Consider the following 15191-nt stretch of genomic DNA (forward strand, 5'->3'; position numbering starts at 1 on the left):
AGGACAGTTCTGAGGCCACACAGAAGCCAGGGCTGGTTCTCAGCGCTCACACAGGGTGAAGGGAAGGGGGTCTATGCCTGACACAGCCAGAACCTAGCAGAGTCCTCAACTTCTCTCTGAGCTCTGGTGCCTGTCTGCCTTGTATCATCACTGCCTGTGACTCCTGATGGCTGGGAGAGGCTCCTGTGCAGGTGGTAGCTGTCCTTGTCCCTGATGGGCAGGCTCCATCTTCCAGGCCTCTGTCCAGCCAGCTACATGCACAGTGCCTTGGGCCACAGTGCAGAGAGAACAGCTCCTTTTCTCCTACCCTTCAAGGGGACCTTCTGGTCACTCCGTGATGTTCTGCAAAGTTCACCTATCCCTGGATTTATCCAACCACTGAAACAAAACAAAACCAAAAAAAAAAAAAAAAAAAAAAAAAAAGGCTTTATTCTGCTTCTGAGCTACTAGTTCGCATATTACAAATCTCTTCTGTTTACATCTTTGCCCCCAGAGCCTTAAACCTGGGGTGTAGCCCCCAGGAAAGGCATGTACTCAAAAAAGCCACCACCGAACACAGGGACAGCTTTTGTATCCTGCTGACCTCCCCTTCTCTCCAGCTCTCCCGCAGCCCCAAGGTTCTGACACGTGTGTTCTGCACCATGAACTCTCCTCCAGGACGTCTGCACTTTCAAGTTTTAACTTCCTGTTTTAACTTGGACCTTTCCTCAAAAAAGGAGTATGCACCATTTACTCCAAACAACAGTTTATCTGGATGTGAAGTCTCCATCTGTCCTGGAAGGAACTCAACCCTTCTTAGTAACTCTCCTCAACTCTGTAGTGAAGACCTAACTTGCCCTAGCAAGAAACCCAAATAACCCAATAAAAAATGAGCAAAGGACCTAAATGGACATTTTTTCCAAAGAAGATACATGAATGGTCAATAGATGCATGAAAAGATACTCATCATCACTCATCATCAGGGATTTTCAAATCAAAACCACAGTGAGATGCCACCTCACACCTGTTAGGATGATTATTTCAAAAAGGCAAGAAACCACAAGTGTTGGTGAGGATGCGGACAGAAGGAAACCTCTTGCACTGTTGCTGGGAATGCAAACTGATACAGCCGCTGTGGAAAACAGTATGGAAAATCCTCAAAACATTAAAGATACAAATACCATATGACCCACTAATTCTGCTTCTGGAAATACATCCAAGGGAAATGAAAACGCTATGTTGAAGAGATACATGAACCCCTATGTTCACAGCAGCATTATTTACAATATGTCGAGATGGAAACATCCTAAGTATCCATTGATGGATGAATAGAGAATTTGTATACACACACACACACACACACACACACACACACACGCACGCACACACAATGGAATATTACTTGGCCATAAAGAGGAAACCCCACCACTTATGACAACATGAATAGACTGTGAAGGTGTTATGCTAAGTGAAATATTAGAGAAACACAATACTGTATGATCTCACTTATATGTGTAATCTTACAAAAACAAAACAAAACCAAACCCAAACACCCAAATTCATAGTAAGAGAGATCTGATCTGTAGTCACCATAGGTAAAGGGATAGAGGGAGGGTGAAGAGAATGACAGTGGTCAAAACCAACTTCCAGTTATAAAATAAATAAGTACAGGGGATGTAATGTACAACATGATGACTGTAATTAATTAACACTGCTGTATGGAATCTTGTTAAATTGTTAAGAGAGTAAATCCTAAGAGTTCTCATCACAAGGGAAAAAACATTTTTTCTTTTTTTTGTTCTATATAAATGAGATGATGGGTGTTAACCAGACTTATTATGGTAATCATTTCGTAATATATATAAGTTAAATCATTATGCTGTACACCTTAGACCTACACAGTGCTATATGTCAATTATATCGCAATAAAACTTGGGGGGAAAACCTATTCAAAAATTTTAAAACGACAGCAACAAAAAAACTTACCCAGAGAGATCTGGCCTTTGTCCCAGCTCTTGGGAGGTAACTTCTAAGCCCATGGAATAAAGAATTTGTAACCGGTTCCTGGGAAGGAGCCCCTAAATCCTTGGGACTTCCCAAGGTATAAGAGTGTCAGGGCCTTAAGAGTTTATGCTAATTAGGCCACTCAGGGTAGGGACCAGCATCACCTTGAGGCCATAGTGGTATCAGCCAAACCTCCAGGGCGGGGCTGGAGGATGAGGTCAACTGAAGGGGTCAATGATCCAATCAATCACATTTACAGAATAACACCCCAGTTATATTCTGGACAGCATAGTTCAGGTGAACTGCCCTGGTTGACAGTACTCTGTGCACTGTCATAGATTAAAGTGCTGGGGAGGTGGCATGTTTGGACCCAATGGGGAGGAAACAGAAGAAGCTTCATGTTTGTGACCTTCCTAGAACTCAACCTCTGTGTCTGTTCTTTTGGCTGGGTGTTACTGGTATCCCTTTGCTGTAACACAGCTATCGCCTTTCTGTATAGTACCTTCCTGAGTTCTATGGGTCACTCTAGCAAACTACAGAGCCTGAGAAGGTAGTGGGAACTTTCGAATTTTTGGCCAAACAGCGAAAAGTGAGGGTGGACTGGCGACCCTCTCTGATGGGAGAGCAGCCTTGTGGAGGCTATGCCCTTAACCTGGGAAGCATAACCCAACTCCGCATAGTTGGTATCAGAAGTCATTGCATGGAGTTTGGCAAACCCACTGCAGTCCAGTGGAAGGATCCAAAATATGGCCGAAGGACCTTCCTCATACACTTATCTGGATCCTCTCCTTCACAAAGCGCCAGGCCCTGTAATAAGCCCCAAAGCATGGGGACAACTTAGCGGTATTCTTTTCTGTGTGAACTGAGGAAATCAGTAGGGAGAGGAAAGTCAGACAGCAGGGAAAGGCAGTGGACAGGAAAGAGAAGGAAAGCCTCGGGAGGAAAGAGCAGTGGTACACCAGGGCCGAGGAGTCCTGTTCCCTGAGTGAGCAGTGGGGGTGCTTGGACCTCAGCAGGGCCCCGGGGATTAGACTCAGGCAGCAGGGCAGGTTGTGGGGTGTTGACAGACAACCGATTTGTAAACCAGGAAGATTATGGCTCTTTTTCGTAATAAGCTGAGGACATATTTAAGTTCCATTTACAAAGTGGTCATTCCTGAAAACCCGAGATAGACATGTTTTGTGAAGGGGCTCCTTATCGCTAAAGGCCTATGGACTGGAGGTGATCTGGACTGACCCCCACCTGATGTCACTCATCTTTTGCCAAAGTCCTAAACCTGAAGGAATGGCATGCCCGAGTGCCAAGACAGGAGAGAGTCTTTGCCCATTACGTTCCTTCTACCCAGAGAAAGAACCCCAGATCAACTTTTCCACAAGAGCAGAGTTTCCAAGATGCCACCCGTACTTGGAAGAAGCCAGGCTGAAATACTATTCAAGTCAAACTTTCTTGATATTACTCTATCTTTCCCCAGGAGGACTGCACTAAAACAAATTCGGACACCTGTGGCCTCTTCCTTCTGTGCAAACAAAAAGCCAGCAGCAACCCCAAGCTGATAAGATTAATCTAAAGAACAAATTATGGTGTAATTTCCTATGCTGATACTTTGTAGTTAATTTTAAAAAAAGGTTTCATTTTCCTATTGGTATGATTTCACAGGAACATTTTACCTGTTTCTGTGAGGTATTTTTTCTCCTGGAAGAGAGGTGCTGATTGGCCCCAAACGAATGACAACCTGGTGTAATGAAAATTTCCAATTTCCCTCATTTTCCCTCAGTTTCAGCAATTTTAAATCTATATATAGAGATATCTTCGTCAGAATTGCATTGTTACTCTCTTTTAGTAAACGGATTTGTCTCAGATTGTCACTGCAAATAGAGTTCTATTAATGGATCTCACCTCCCAACTGATTCCAGCTCTGGTCTGCTTACTAGCATTTACCAGCACCTTCGTCCACGGCCAGAACTTCAATAATACGTTGAAAGAGATCATCAAAACGTTGAACATCCTCACAGCGAGAAACGTGAGTAAGATATCTGGCACCATCTCTCCAGATGTTCTGGTGATGCCGTGGGTATTTCTTAGACTATGAGAACATCAGGACTTCCAAAGAAGTTGATGGTTGGTGACAGACAGGGAGCTGTGCAGAGATTTCTCTGCAGGAGCTTTTTGGTCCTGAGGGATGGTAGGAAATTTACTTGGTTGGAGGGAGGGAGAGCTGCCCAGCAAGGATCCCTCCATACAGTCGGAAGTGACTCTGTCTCTTGCTCTCTCTCGTTCCCGTCGGGGCCAGGACTCGTGCATGGAGCTGACCGTCATGGACGTCTTGGCAGCCCCAAAGGTAAGAGCTATCCCAGGGTCTGCTTTGGCAGATTAGTGACTTGGGAAAGGAAGGCCAAGTGTTTCTTGTTTGAACTTTTAGAAACTTCTTTTACACAGAAAGTGAATGGCCCAAATTAACTATAAGCTGTTAGATGTTTTTAAAGAATGAGAATTCTGATCTTTACTCTCAAACATGTTTTGGTGTTTCTGGTTTCACTTGATTTACAAGATGGGTAATAGGAAGCTTGGATTTTGTCATCTTAAATCAGATCCTGGTCAAGGAAAAGTTCTTTCTTTTCCTCCTACACTGCAGCCCAGTACCTGGAATATAGGAGGCACTCAGTAAAGGCCTGTTGAAGGGGAGAGTTTTTCCGGCCCATACATTTCTGAAAAACCAAATACCCTCACAAAAAGAGATATGGAGATTACAGGTTGAAGGAGCTTTCATTTTGTCTAAGAGACTTCCTATGGCAACAGAGGAGGTATCGCCAGAGCCCCTCCTTTTCCGCAGCCTGGTCACCTAACAGCCCACCAGCTCCCGGGGCGGCTGTCCAGAGACCCTCAGCTGCTCTGTCCTGCCAAGCCCCTTCCAGCCTGGTCCAGAACGGCCCAGCTGCATGGGGACCCACACATCCCTGGCTTTGGCTGCTCGGGCATCTCGCCTTTCCGCCTCCTGTGCCGTCTCACCCCCGCCCCTCTATCTTTAGTGGGAGGAGACAGATTTGACAGCTGATAGTGCATTTTCTCTGACAAACATATGACTACAGCCATGTCAATAGCTTTGTGCACATCAGTTCCTGTTTTCATGGAAACACAAGACTGAGAATGAAAAACCCAAAGCTTCAATTTACCAGTGGTCTCCTAACCACTTGCTTTCCACGTGGACCAGAGGGGATCAGTTGGCCAGGAGTGCAGCCATGCAGGCTGGGCATGGCCACACCCCAGCACCTGGGCCAGAGGACAGACCCATCCTTCTGGGTGAGGAAAACTGTTCTTCAGGCTTTGTCTGGACTATTTCATTTCATTAAAGATTAGTCCCGGAGTCTGATACACAATAATATATAATACTATAATCATATATATAATATTGATGCATAATGTATTATTATGGAATAATATATATATAATATATTATGTATACATTATGCAATTTTGTCCTTTAGAATCTCATCCCATTTCAGACTCTGTCCATCAGGAAGGAGGTTGGAAGAACTTGAAGATTTTATACATACATAGAATTCTATAATACATATATAATATCTATTAACATGTTATATATATATAGAAATAGCCAAGAGTCCACTGGGCTGTGCTCTGGGTTCTTCAGATGGCAGTGCACTGCTGAAGGGGCTCCATCAAAGCCAAGGGCTGGGTCCCAAAGTGCTAAGGGTCTGGAAGTGACACAGCCTGTCGTTTTAGCCACAGTTTTGCCATTAACTAGCTATGTGGCCTTTGGCCAGTCTCCCTATCTCTTTGTGCCTCAGTCTCCACACTGGAAGATATGAAAGTGATTTTGACAGTTGGCTGATGTCCAATTCTTGAGTCAGTGGAACGTGTTACTGTAAAATGATGTAACTCTTGGTTAAAGGCAAAAACTGGTTATAAAGGAGCAGTAATTCTAAGGAGGGGCCAGGGGATAGAAATGATCCAACCTTCTGTGACTTCATGCCCAGGGGCAACTCCACTCCAGGCCATCTCTAGAAGGCCAGGCCTGCCCTCAACCCTGCTGAGGCGCAGGCCAGGACATGCCACTGTCCTGCCGTTCTTGGCCTTCCTCTCCACCAGTTACCACATGCTCCCCTCACCACATGGGTAGACATCTGCTAAAAAAGTCCCTGTTGTTCTGCTTCACTCCTACCTGCCTTCCTCAAACTGCTTCTACCCCTCTGGCATTAACCATCTTCATTGTTCCCTTTTCTTTTCCTCAAAAACACAGCACTGCTTTCTTATCCATTAAGATATTACAGAATAAGGAAAGGCTGCTATTTTCTTTGTGTTGCCAAAGAAGGACATCTTTCCCAAATCCCATGTATTAGTTTCCTTTCTTTGGGGGATCAAGAATTCTATTATCTCCAAGTTGGGTGGGATCCTGCTATTGGCAGTGGCTGGAAAGAAAGTGCTGATCTACCCAGGTATCTATGAAATTAAGGTGGTCTGAGATAGATCAAAATGGAGAACAAGCAAGCTGGCTGGTCCAAGATGGATTTCTTAGGTGGACCATTAGTTGGAGGTATTTCCTGCTTTCCAAAGAAAGCTCAAGTCCATGATTCCTCAGAGAACTCTATGCCAGCCCTCGACAACCACCCCCCCCCCTTTTTTAAGTAAAAGTGAAAGACTTTTCACAAGTAGTATTTGGGCAGAAGTGGAGATAATGAGTACAACACAAAGGGGACTAGATTTTTACGGCCCTCAACGAAGCTAGTCAAGGACCACGTTAGAAATCTAACAGTCTCTGCCACAGGAGAAAGCCTGGAAGGTATTCTCCCATTTGCTTCTACTCCCATGAGGGTCAGGCTTGTTTCCAGCAAAGGCCTAGGCCCCCCTGTTGAAGCTCCTTTCCTTGAGCAGTCCTAAACTACAAGGCCCACCAGGCTGTCCGAGCGTGCCCCTTGCACTAGGCAGGACACGCTCGGGAAGCAAAAGCTGGAGAAGCAGGGAACAGCATCCTGTAGCTGCGATACCATTGCAACTGAAACTTTGAGGTCTTAACTAAAACTTCCTTTAGAATTAGTGCTTTTAAAGTTTTTCCATGAGATTCAAACTCTTTTCAATTCCTATTTTATCCTAGTGACCTTTAGAACATCCTTTGAAGAATGTGTTCAGAGACAATTATATATAAGGCCATATACTCAAAACTGACAGGGTTTAATTTCTTTTTTTTTAAGTTTTTTTTTTTTAATTTTTAAATTTTTTAATGTTTATGTTTTAGAGAGAGCAAGAGAAGAAAGAGCACAAACAGGGGAGGGGCAGAGAGAGAGAGGGAGACACAGAATCTGAAGCAGGCTCCAGGCTCTGAGCTGTCAGCACAGAGCCTGATGCGGGGCTTGAACTCACAGATCATGATATCATGACCTGAGCCGAAGTCGGACGTTTAACTGACTGAGTCACCCAGGGGCCCCAAGGGAGCTTAATTTCTAGGCTCTAAGCCAAAGTTTTAGAAAAGTTTTCATTCCGTTTTGAAGAGAAAATAAGCAAAGAGGCTCTTGTCTTCTTGGTCTTCCTGAACCTCATTGTTCTCCCAGCAGCACAGCTGGGGTCTGCCTTCCCTTTGCCTTCACCAACTCGGCTCACCCACTAAGCCTCCAAAGACAGGGAGATTTACGGGAGGTTTCTGGACTCTCAGAGCCCAGAGATACTGGTACTGCTTTCAAGTTTCCAACTAGAATCAGAGACCAGGAGGGCTCCTGTCTGGTTCGTTAAGTCCACGTCCTCCCAAAGGCCTTGCCCATGGGCCACGAAGGCCCACAGGGCAAAGGGGAAGCTTCTGTAGTCTGGGATTCTAATGCCTCTGTCCGGGTCTGGGTCTTCCCGGAAAAAACCCTAAATTATGAAATATACTTCTAGAATTTAGCCTAAAGAAATACGAGATGAACATAAAGATTTACACAGATGACTCACTGCCACTTTATTTTACGGAAGCAAAAAACTGCAACGATCGGGTATGAACCAATTATGGTACAAAGATGCCACGGGTTCCCATGCAGCTCTCAACCCCATGGTCTTAAACACTAGTGAATACTTAATGTTTATACTATCTAGTGTGTGAAAAGGCTACAAAACAGTATCAATAGTTGATCTCCATTTTTAAAAAAGTATTTTTAAAGGGGCGCCTGGGTAGCTCAATTGGTTAAGCCTCCATTTCTTGATTTAGGCTCGGGTCATGATCTTATGCTTTGTGGGTTTGAGCCCTGCATCAGGCTTTGCACTGGCCATGGAGTCTGCTTGGCATTCTGTCTCTCCCTTTCTCTGACCCTTCTGCGTTTACACTCTCCCTCCCTCTCTCCCTGTCTCTTTCAAAATATATAAATAAACTTCAAAAAACATTTAGGGGCGCCTAGGTGATTCAGTTGGTTAAGAGTCCAACTTCAGCTCAGGTCATGATCTCATGGTTTGCAAATTCAAGCCTCACATCTGGTTCTCTGCTGTCAGCGCAGAGGCCACTTCAGATCCTCTGTCTCCCTCTCTCCGCACCGCCCCCTGCCCCCCCACCCCTGCTGGCTTGCATGTGTGCACACACAGTCTCTCTCTCAAAAATAAACATTAAAATAAAATTTTTTTAATAAAAAATAATTTTAAACTGTAAGGTATTTATCAAAACATCAAAAGTTACCTCTCTCTGGCTGGTGGAGTAATGAGTGAATTTCATCTTTGCTGAATATATATCACCTTTATAGTAGACATATATTACCTTAATAATCAGAAAAAAAAATGCAGGAACTTAAAAAAAAAAAACAAAACTGCCCAGACAGTACTTGTCATATAAATCCCCTGGAGATTTTGTCAATGGAACTTGTGATCTAGTGCGTCTAGGGGGCAGGCTTGAGATTCTGCATTTCTAACAAGCTCCCAGGCGATGCCCGTGCTGCTATTTCATGGACCACACTTTGCGTGGCAAGGGACCAACAAAGCATGTTCTCAAAGAGGCTAGAGACAGCTTTATCTGAGCTGGATCAGGTTCAAGCTAAGACCACTCTCCACGCTCTGTGCTTTTTGTTCTTCAGTGCAAAGTGGGAGGACACACTGGGCCTGATTCAGACTGAGTTACAATCCCTCTCCCAGGTTCCCCAAAAGAGCTGTTTTCCCCACTGGACACTCCCTCTTCTAAAGCCCGAATGTCCCCACGAAGAGTCATATAATCAGACACACATCAGGACTACTGCATCCCACCAAGGTTCTCATGCTGCACATCCCAGACCAAAGGCCTCTACAGAAGCTGTGTCCACAGCCCAGCTCAGGGGCACCCTCTCCCAGAAGTTTCCTCTGATCTCACACCTAGCCCCGACCCTGGCACACCCCTCTAGCTGTATGGGCTAATGTCTGATCTCCTCACATGGACCCCAAGCTTTGCACACACTGCCATCTCCTGTGGGGAGGGCCAAGTGGAGAATGCTACCCAAAGCACCAGGCCACAGGATGCGCACTCATTTATTCAACAAGCATGTAGGATCTCTTGGAAACCTGGACTTTAAAACCTTATAGCAATGAGACAGAGCAGAATCTGACTACAAGCTCAAGCAGACACCTACAGAACAGCACGTGTGGTGTAGAGAAACAGACGTGGGCTATAGACAGATGGCTCTACATTCAAATCCCTGCTCTGTCACCTACTTAGCTGAGTGACTTTACTCAGGTACCTTTTCAGCAACACCATCTGAGGGAAAAGAGAAGGTTGCTGCACTTGCAGGTAAGTGGGAGAGGATGTTTACTGTGACCGGCAGCCTTCAGTCACATGGAAGGAATTCTTGAGTACCTGATCCATAGTTGAGCAAACTCACTTTCTCCACTTGTCCTCCTGGAAAGAAGCAATCACAAGGAAAACTCTCTCCCCCATGGTCAAAACAGAGCTAGCGCATGGCTAACTGTGGCATTTTTCTTTCTAGAACACAAGTGACAAGGAAATCTTCTGCAGAGCCACAACCGTGCTCCGGCAGATCTATACACATCACAACTGCTCCACCAAATTCCTCAAAGGACTCGACAGGAACCTCAGCAGCATGGCAAACAGGGTGAGCTGCTTGATGCCCAACAGCTTGGCTCCTGATGGACAGGAACCTCACGTCTAAATGTTCCTCCTTCAGAGTTGTAGTAACCTTGCTTAATCAACCCATTCATTCATTCAGCAAGTATTTGTTGAGGCTCTGTGAGTGCAAGGGGCTGCTCTAGGCACTGGGGAAACAGTGCCATCTCTCACAGAATGTTCTAGTGAGTGAGTCAGGAAAGCAAACTAACATGTAATACTATGTCCAGTAGTGATATGTGCTATGAAAAAACCTGTAAGAATAAAGAATAGAAGGGTCATGAGAAAGAGGGCTGATTTAACAATTGATGACATCATCTAAACAAATATTTAAATTATGTGAGGGAGCAGGCCACATGACTAACTGGGGAAAGAACATTCCAGGCAGAGGAAATTCTTGTGCACAGGTCCTGAGGTAGAAATGAGGTTCACATGTTAGAAGATTAGTAGGAAAGCCAGTGTGATTGGATCAGATTGAGCAAGGGGGATTTTAATAGATCACACATGGTCTTTGCATTCTACCCCAAGCATGGGAGGATATATCCACAGGGTTTTGAGCAGAGACTCCAGTCTAATTTATGTGATTTAAAATGATCACTCTGGTTGTTGTGTGGTGAATAAACTGAATGAGACTAAGCACAGAAGCACGCTGGCCCACCAGGTGGCCATCCCACTAATCCAGGTTGGAGGGAACAGCAGTTTTGCAGGTGAGAGCGATACAGGCTGTGAGCTTTGGAATATAGCTGAAAACAGAGCCAGGAGAACCATCATCACGGGTGAGGGAATGAGTAGAAGGTGGCCTCTTGGTTCCTGGCCTGAGCCCTTTGGAAGATGGTTGGTGTTGTTTACAGATTTTGAGGACTGGGTGCGGCAGGGATGGGGGCTGAGTGCAGGATCGGGAGTTCAATTTATAAGTACTAAGTGTGAGGTGCCTCCTGGATAGCCAAGTGGAGATGTTGAGATTGTCGGACTGAGCCCAGAAGCACTCTCACATACAGAGGTCAGGAAGAAGAGGTCGGCAGGAGAGCTGAGAAGTGGCCAGCGAAGCAAGAGTGAAATCAAAGATTGTGTGGTGTCCCAGACAGCAAGTGAACAGACTCTTTTAATAAGGAAGGAGGCATCAAATGTGTCAAATGTACCAGAAGGTCAAGTCAGATGAAGAGGAGAACGGCCAGTGGATCTGGCCTGACAGAGGACGGGGGGATGCCGATATCTATGGAGATTCAGCACTGAAAGCTTGATTAGAGCGGGTTCCGCAGAGAATGGTGGTGGGGAGGAGTGGAAAGCAAGGGGAAGTGAGGACAGAAAACTCCTCTGAGGTGTTTTTCTATTAGGCTGCCTAGAATCGGAACAAGAGCTGAAGGACAGGTGTGGATTCAGGGAAATTCTTTTGAGGTGGGGCATATATGCAGCAGGTTAACACTCCAGAAGGCATGATCCAGGGGAGCGGGGAGAATCGACGGTGTGCAAAAGAGGAAGAGCCAAGAGTAGATGTTATCTAGGGCCAAGTGCAGGAATTGGGGACATTCACCCCCTTGCTGCGCCTGCCCCCCTCATTTGTAAAGTAAGGTAACGGAATCGGGTGCTGCCACTACGCTCATTCCCTCTTTTAATCCTCTTAAGTATCTCATGGAATAGGCACACTTGTCCCCCTTTTATAAGGGAAAACACCGACGCTTTTATAAATGAAGTAGTGTGTCCTAAGCAACCTAATTAATAAAGTGGCAGAGCAGAGCTGAGCCCCAAACTGAAGCAGTGGCCTGGGATCCTTTCCACCCGCGGTGCTGCCAAGCTGGAGGGGTGCTGTTCATGGGCAGGAGAGAGAACGGAACGACTCTCTGTCTCAGCAGACCAGCTGGCCATGCGGAAGGCCCAGGATGGCTGCAGGCAGGTCTGAGGCTCCACCTCACGTTAAGCCCCAAAGCAGCATGGAGTGGTGACACTCTCCCCCCACCTCCCGCAGGGTCTGTGGCACCCCTCAGAGGCTGACAGTGAAGGTAACCATTTCTAGGAGTTTATTAGCATGCACAGAAGAGGCCTGGTGGCAGAGAGGGACTGCCAATGAAACTAGACTGGAGGAGTGAGGAGGCCCTGGTCAGAAATAATTGCTTGGGTAGTAAGGGCCACAGCAGGCTTGACTCAGTAGACAGGCAGGAAAGACAGACTCAATTACTTAGCTAATGAAATTACAAGCTAATGAAATGTTTCTTTTGCAGACCTGTTCTGTGAATGAAGTCAAGAAGAGTACACTGAAAGATTTCTTGGAAAGGCTAAAAGCGATCATGCAAAAGAAATACTCAAAGCACTGAAGCTGAATATCTTAATTTATGAGTTTTTTAATTACTTTATTTTAAAAATATTTATATATTTATAATTCATTATAAAATAAAGTATATGTAGAACCCGACAGTACGGTGTCCCTTCAATGGCATCAGCTGTATTTACTTGACAACTTTTGGGGAAACCATTGTAATTTACCAAGAGTCTAAAATTGGTGTGGGTGTAAAAGTGGAAACACTGTTTTCCTCTCCAGATGGGGACTCAATGCACAAAAGGACTAAAGAATAGAAGGCCACACAAGATGTAAATGAGAAGTAAGAGAGCTTGTAGAGTGTGGGTCCCTGAGTCTTACTAACTAGCAACTAATTGTGAATTGAAAGGTGTTAACTGGACGCTGAGAACGTTCGTCTCCCAGTGGCACAAGGCTGTCGCCCTGAGTCTATGGGCAGGGGCAGGGATGAAGTCCAGCACAACACGTGGATCTGCAGTGAACGATATCTAAAGCCCTGATAATGTCAATTCCCTTGACGATGTAAGACTTTCAAATCTTAGGACCAACCAATAGACAAAGCACAGACAACTTAATTGTAATTATACAACGGGCTGTGAATGCTATCAACCTGACAATGTAAGAGGTACAGCTGAAAATGGTTGAGAGGTAAAAGCAGAAGGAAAGACAGGTGAGGCTCCCCCAGCTTACCGGTGGAAGGGATCAGTTGAACAGCACTGAGGAGGATGGAACAAAAACAAGAGATTTAAGTATTCAAAATTGCAAAGGTAACATAAGATCTAAAAATAATTTACTATAAAAAATTGGGGGGGGCACCTGGGTGGCTCAGTCGGTTAAGCGTCCAGCTTTGGCTCAGGTCATAATCTCACAGTTTGTGGGTTCGAGCCCCACTTTGCGCTCTGTGCTGACAGCTCAGAGCCTGGAACCTACTTTGGATTCTGTGTCTCCCTCTCTGCCCCTCCCCTGCTCGCTCTCTCTCTCTCTCTCTCAAAAAAATAAACATTTTAAAAAATTTATAAAAAATTTGGAAGGGGCAGTATAAATGGGGTAAACCCTTACTTTTCAAGAGGGAAATCAACACACAATATCTAATGTTGGAAAATTAAAAAAGAGTTGGCAAGAGGGGTCATAAGCTGAAGACTGGTGTGGCTGGAGGTGGGAACAGGAGAGGTAATGGTACTACTCTGCCCTCATGCATGTTTGTAAGTTTTTGTAATAAAAAGTGGACAAAAGCCCATAGTGAGTGAACTGAGAAATCTTTGGAATTATGCTAGTAGCCACCATAAAAACTAAAAACTGAAAAAGGAAGGTGGTTTGCTGGCAATGGGACTTGGAGTAAGGATCAGGGAAAGCAAGACACAAGACTGCTGGCTTTCCATGTTAAGGCCGTGGCCATGTGCCTACATAAATGATAAAATGGTTTATTTTTTATTTTTTAATTTTTTTGATCTTCCCAAACTTACCTATTTTGAGAGAGAGAGAGAGAGAGAGAGAGCAAGAGCATGCACACTGAAGAGGCAGAGACAGAGGAGAGACAGAGAATCCCAAGCAGGCTCTGCACAGTCAGCAGGGCGCCCATTGTGAGGCTTGAACCCACAAACCATGATATCAGGAACTGAGCCAAAGTAGGATGCTTAACCCACTGAGCCACCCAGACACCCCAATAAGTGTTTTTTGAAAATTAAAGAACTAAAAATGACAAAGACAAATGCTGGTGAAGACGCAGAAGAGTCAGAACCCTCATATATTGCCAGTGTGAGTGGAACAAGGTGCAGCCACTTTGGAAAATAGTGTGACAGTTTCTCAAAAGGTTACACACAGTTCCTATATGCCCCAGCAATTTTAATCCTAGCTATCTGTCTACCCGAGAGAAGTGAAAGCTTATGTCCACACAAAAACCTCTACACCCACGTCCATAACAACATTCTTCACAATAGCAAGAAAACAGAAATAACCCAAATAACACCCGAGGAGAGAATAAAGTGTGGTATACCTATGCAACAAAATATTACTTGGCACTACAAAGAAATGAGGTACCGATACATGCTACAATATGCAAAAAGCTTGCAAACACTAGGCTGAGTCAAAGGAGCCAGACACAAAAGGCTACATAGGTTATGATTCCATTTATATAAAACGTCCAGAAGAGGCAAATCACTAGTGGGGTACCTGGGTAGCTTAGTCGGGTAAGAGGCAAATCCATAGGGGCAAAAAGCAGAACACTGATTTCCAGGGGCTAGGGGGATGGAAGAAGATGGAGTGAGTGCTAATGGACACAGGCTTCTCTTAGGAGAGATGAAAATGTTCTCGGACAGTGATGACGACAGTTGCATAACTGTGAATACTAAAATACTAAATACTGGGGCGCCTGAGTGACTCAGTCGGTTGGGCGTCCAACTTCGGCTCAGGTCATGATCTCGCGGTCCGTGAGTTCGAGCCCTGCGTCGGGCTCTGTGCTGACAGCTCAGAGCCTGGAGCCTGCTTCAGATTCTGTGTCTCCCTCTCTCTCTCTGACCTTTCCCCATTCATGCCCTGTCTCTCTCTGTCTCAAAAATGAATACACGTTAAAAAAAAATTTTTTTTTAAATAATAAAAAATAAAATACTAAATACTAAAATTCTAAAAACCACTGAAGTGTATACTTTAAAAAGATGAACTTTATAGTATATGAGTATACTTCTAGCATATGAGTATACATCTTAACACAACAGTTACTTTTTAAAACGTTAAAAGGGAAAGGGCGCTTGGGCGGCTCAGTCAGTTGAGCATCTGACTCGATTTTGTCTGAGGTCACGATCTCACGGTTTGCAAGTTCAAGCCCTACATCAGGCTCTGCGCTGACAGTGCAGAACCTGCCTGGGA

The 15191-nt window shown here is 45.0% G+C and overlaps 1 protein-coding gene across 1 annotated transcript; it reads left to right on the forward strand.

The window, feature by feature from the left end:
* Positions 1–3545: 3545 nt before the first annotated feature.
* On the forward strand, positions 3546–12443 carry IL4 (interleukin 4). The gene is made up of 4 exons (XM_043562815.1): positions 3546–4003; positions 4274–4321; positions 9903–10028; positions 12256–12443. Exons 1-4 carry the CDS (start codon positions 3869–3871, stop codon positions 12346–12348), a joined length of 402 nt encoding a protein of 133 aa, XP_043418750.1. The 5' UTR covers positions 3546–3868; the 3' UTR covers positions 12349–12443.
* Positions 12444–15191: the final 2748 nt, after the last annotated feature.

Source organism: Prionailurus bengalensis, chromosome A1 (genome assembly GCF_016509475.1).
Source record: "Prionailurus bengalensis isolate Pbe53 chromosome A1, Fcat_Pben_1.1_paternal_pri, whole genome shotgun sequence".
In the NCBI taxonomy this organism is placed as follows: domain Eukaryota; kingdom Metazoa; phylum Chordata; class Mammalia; order Carnivora; family Felidae; genus Prionailurus; species Prionailurus bengalensis.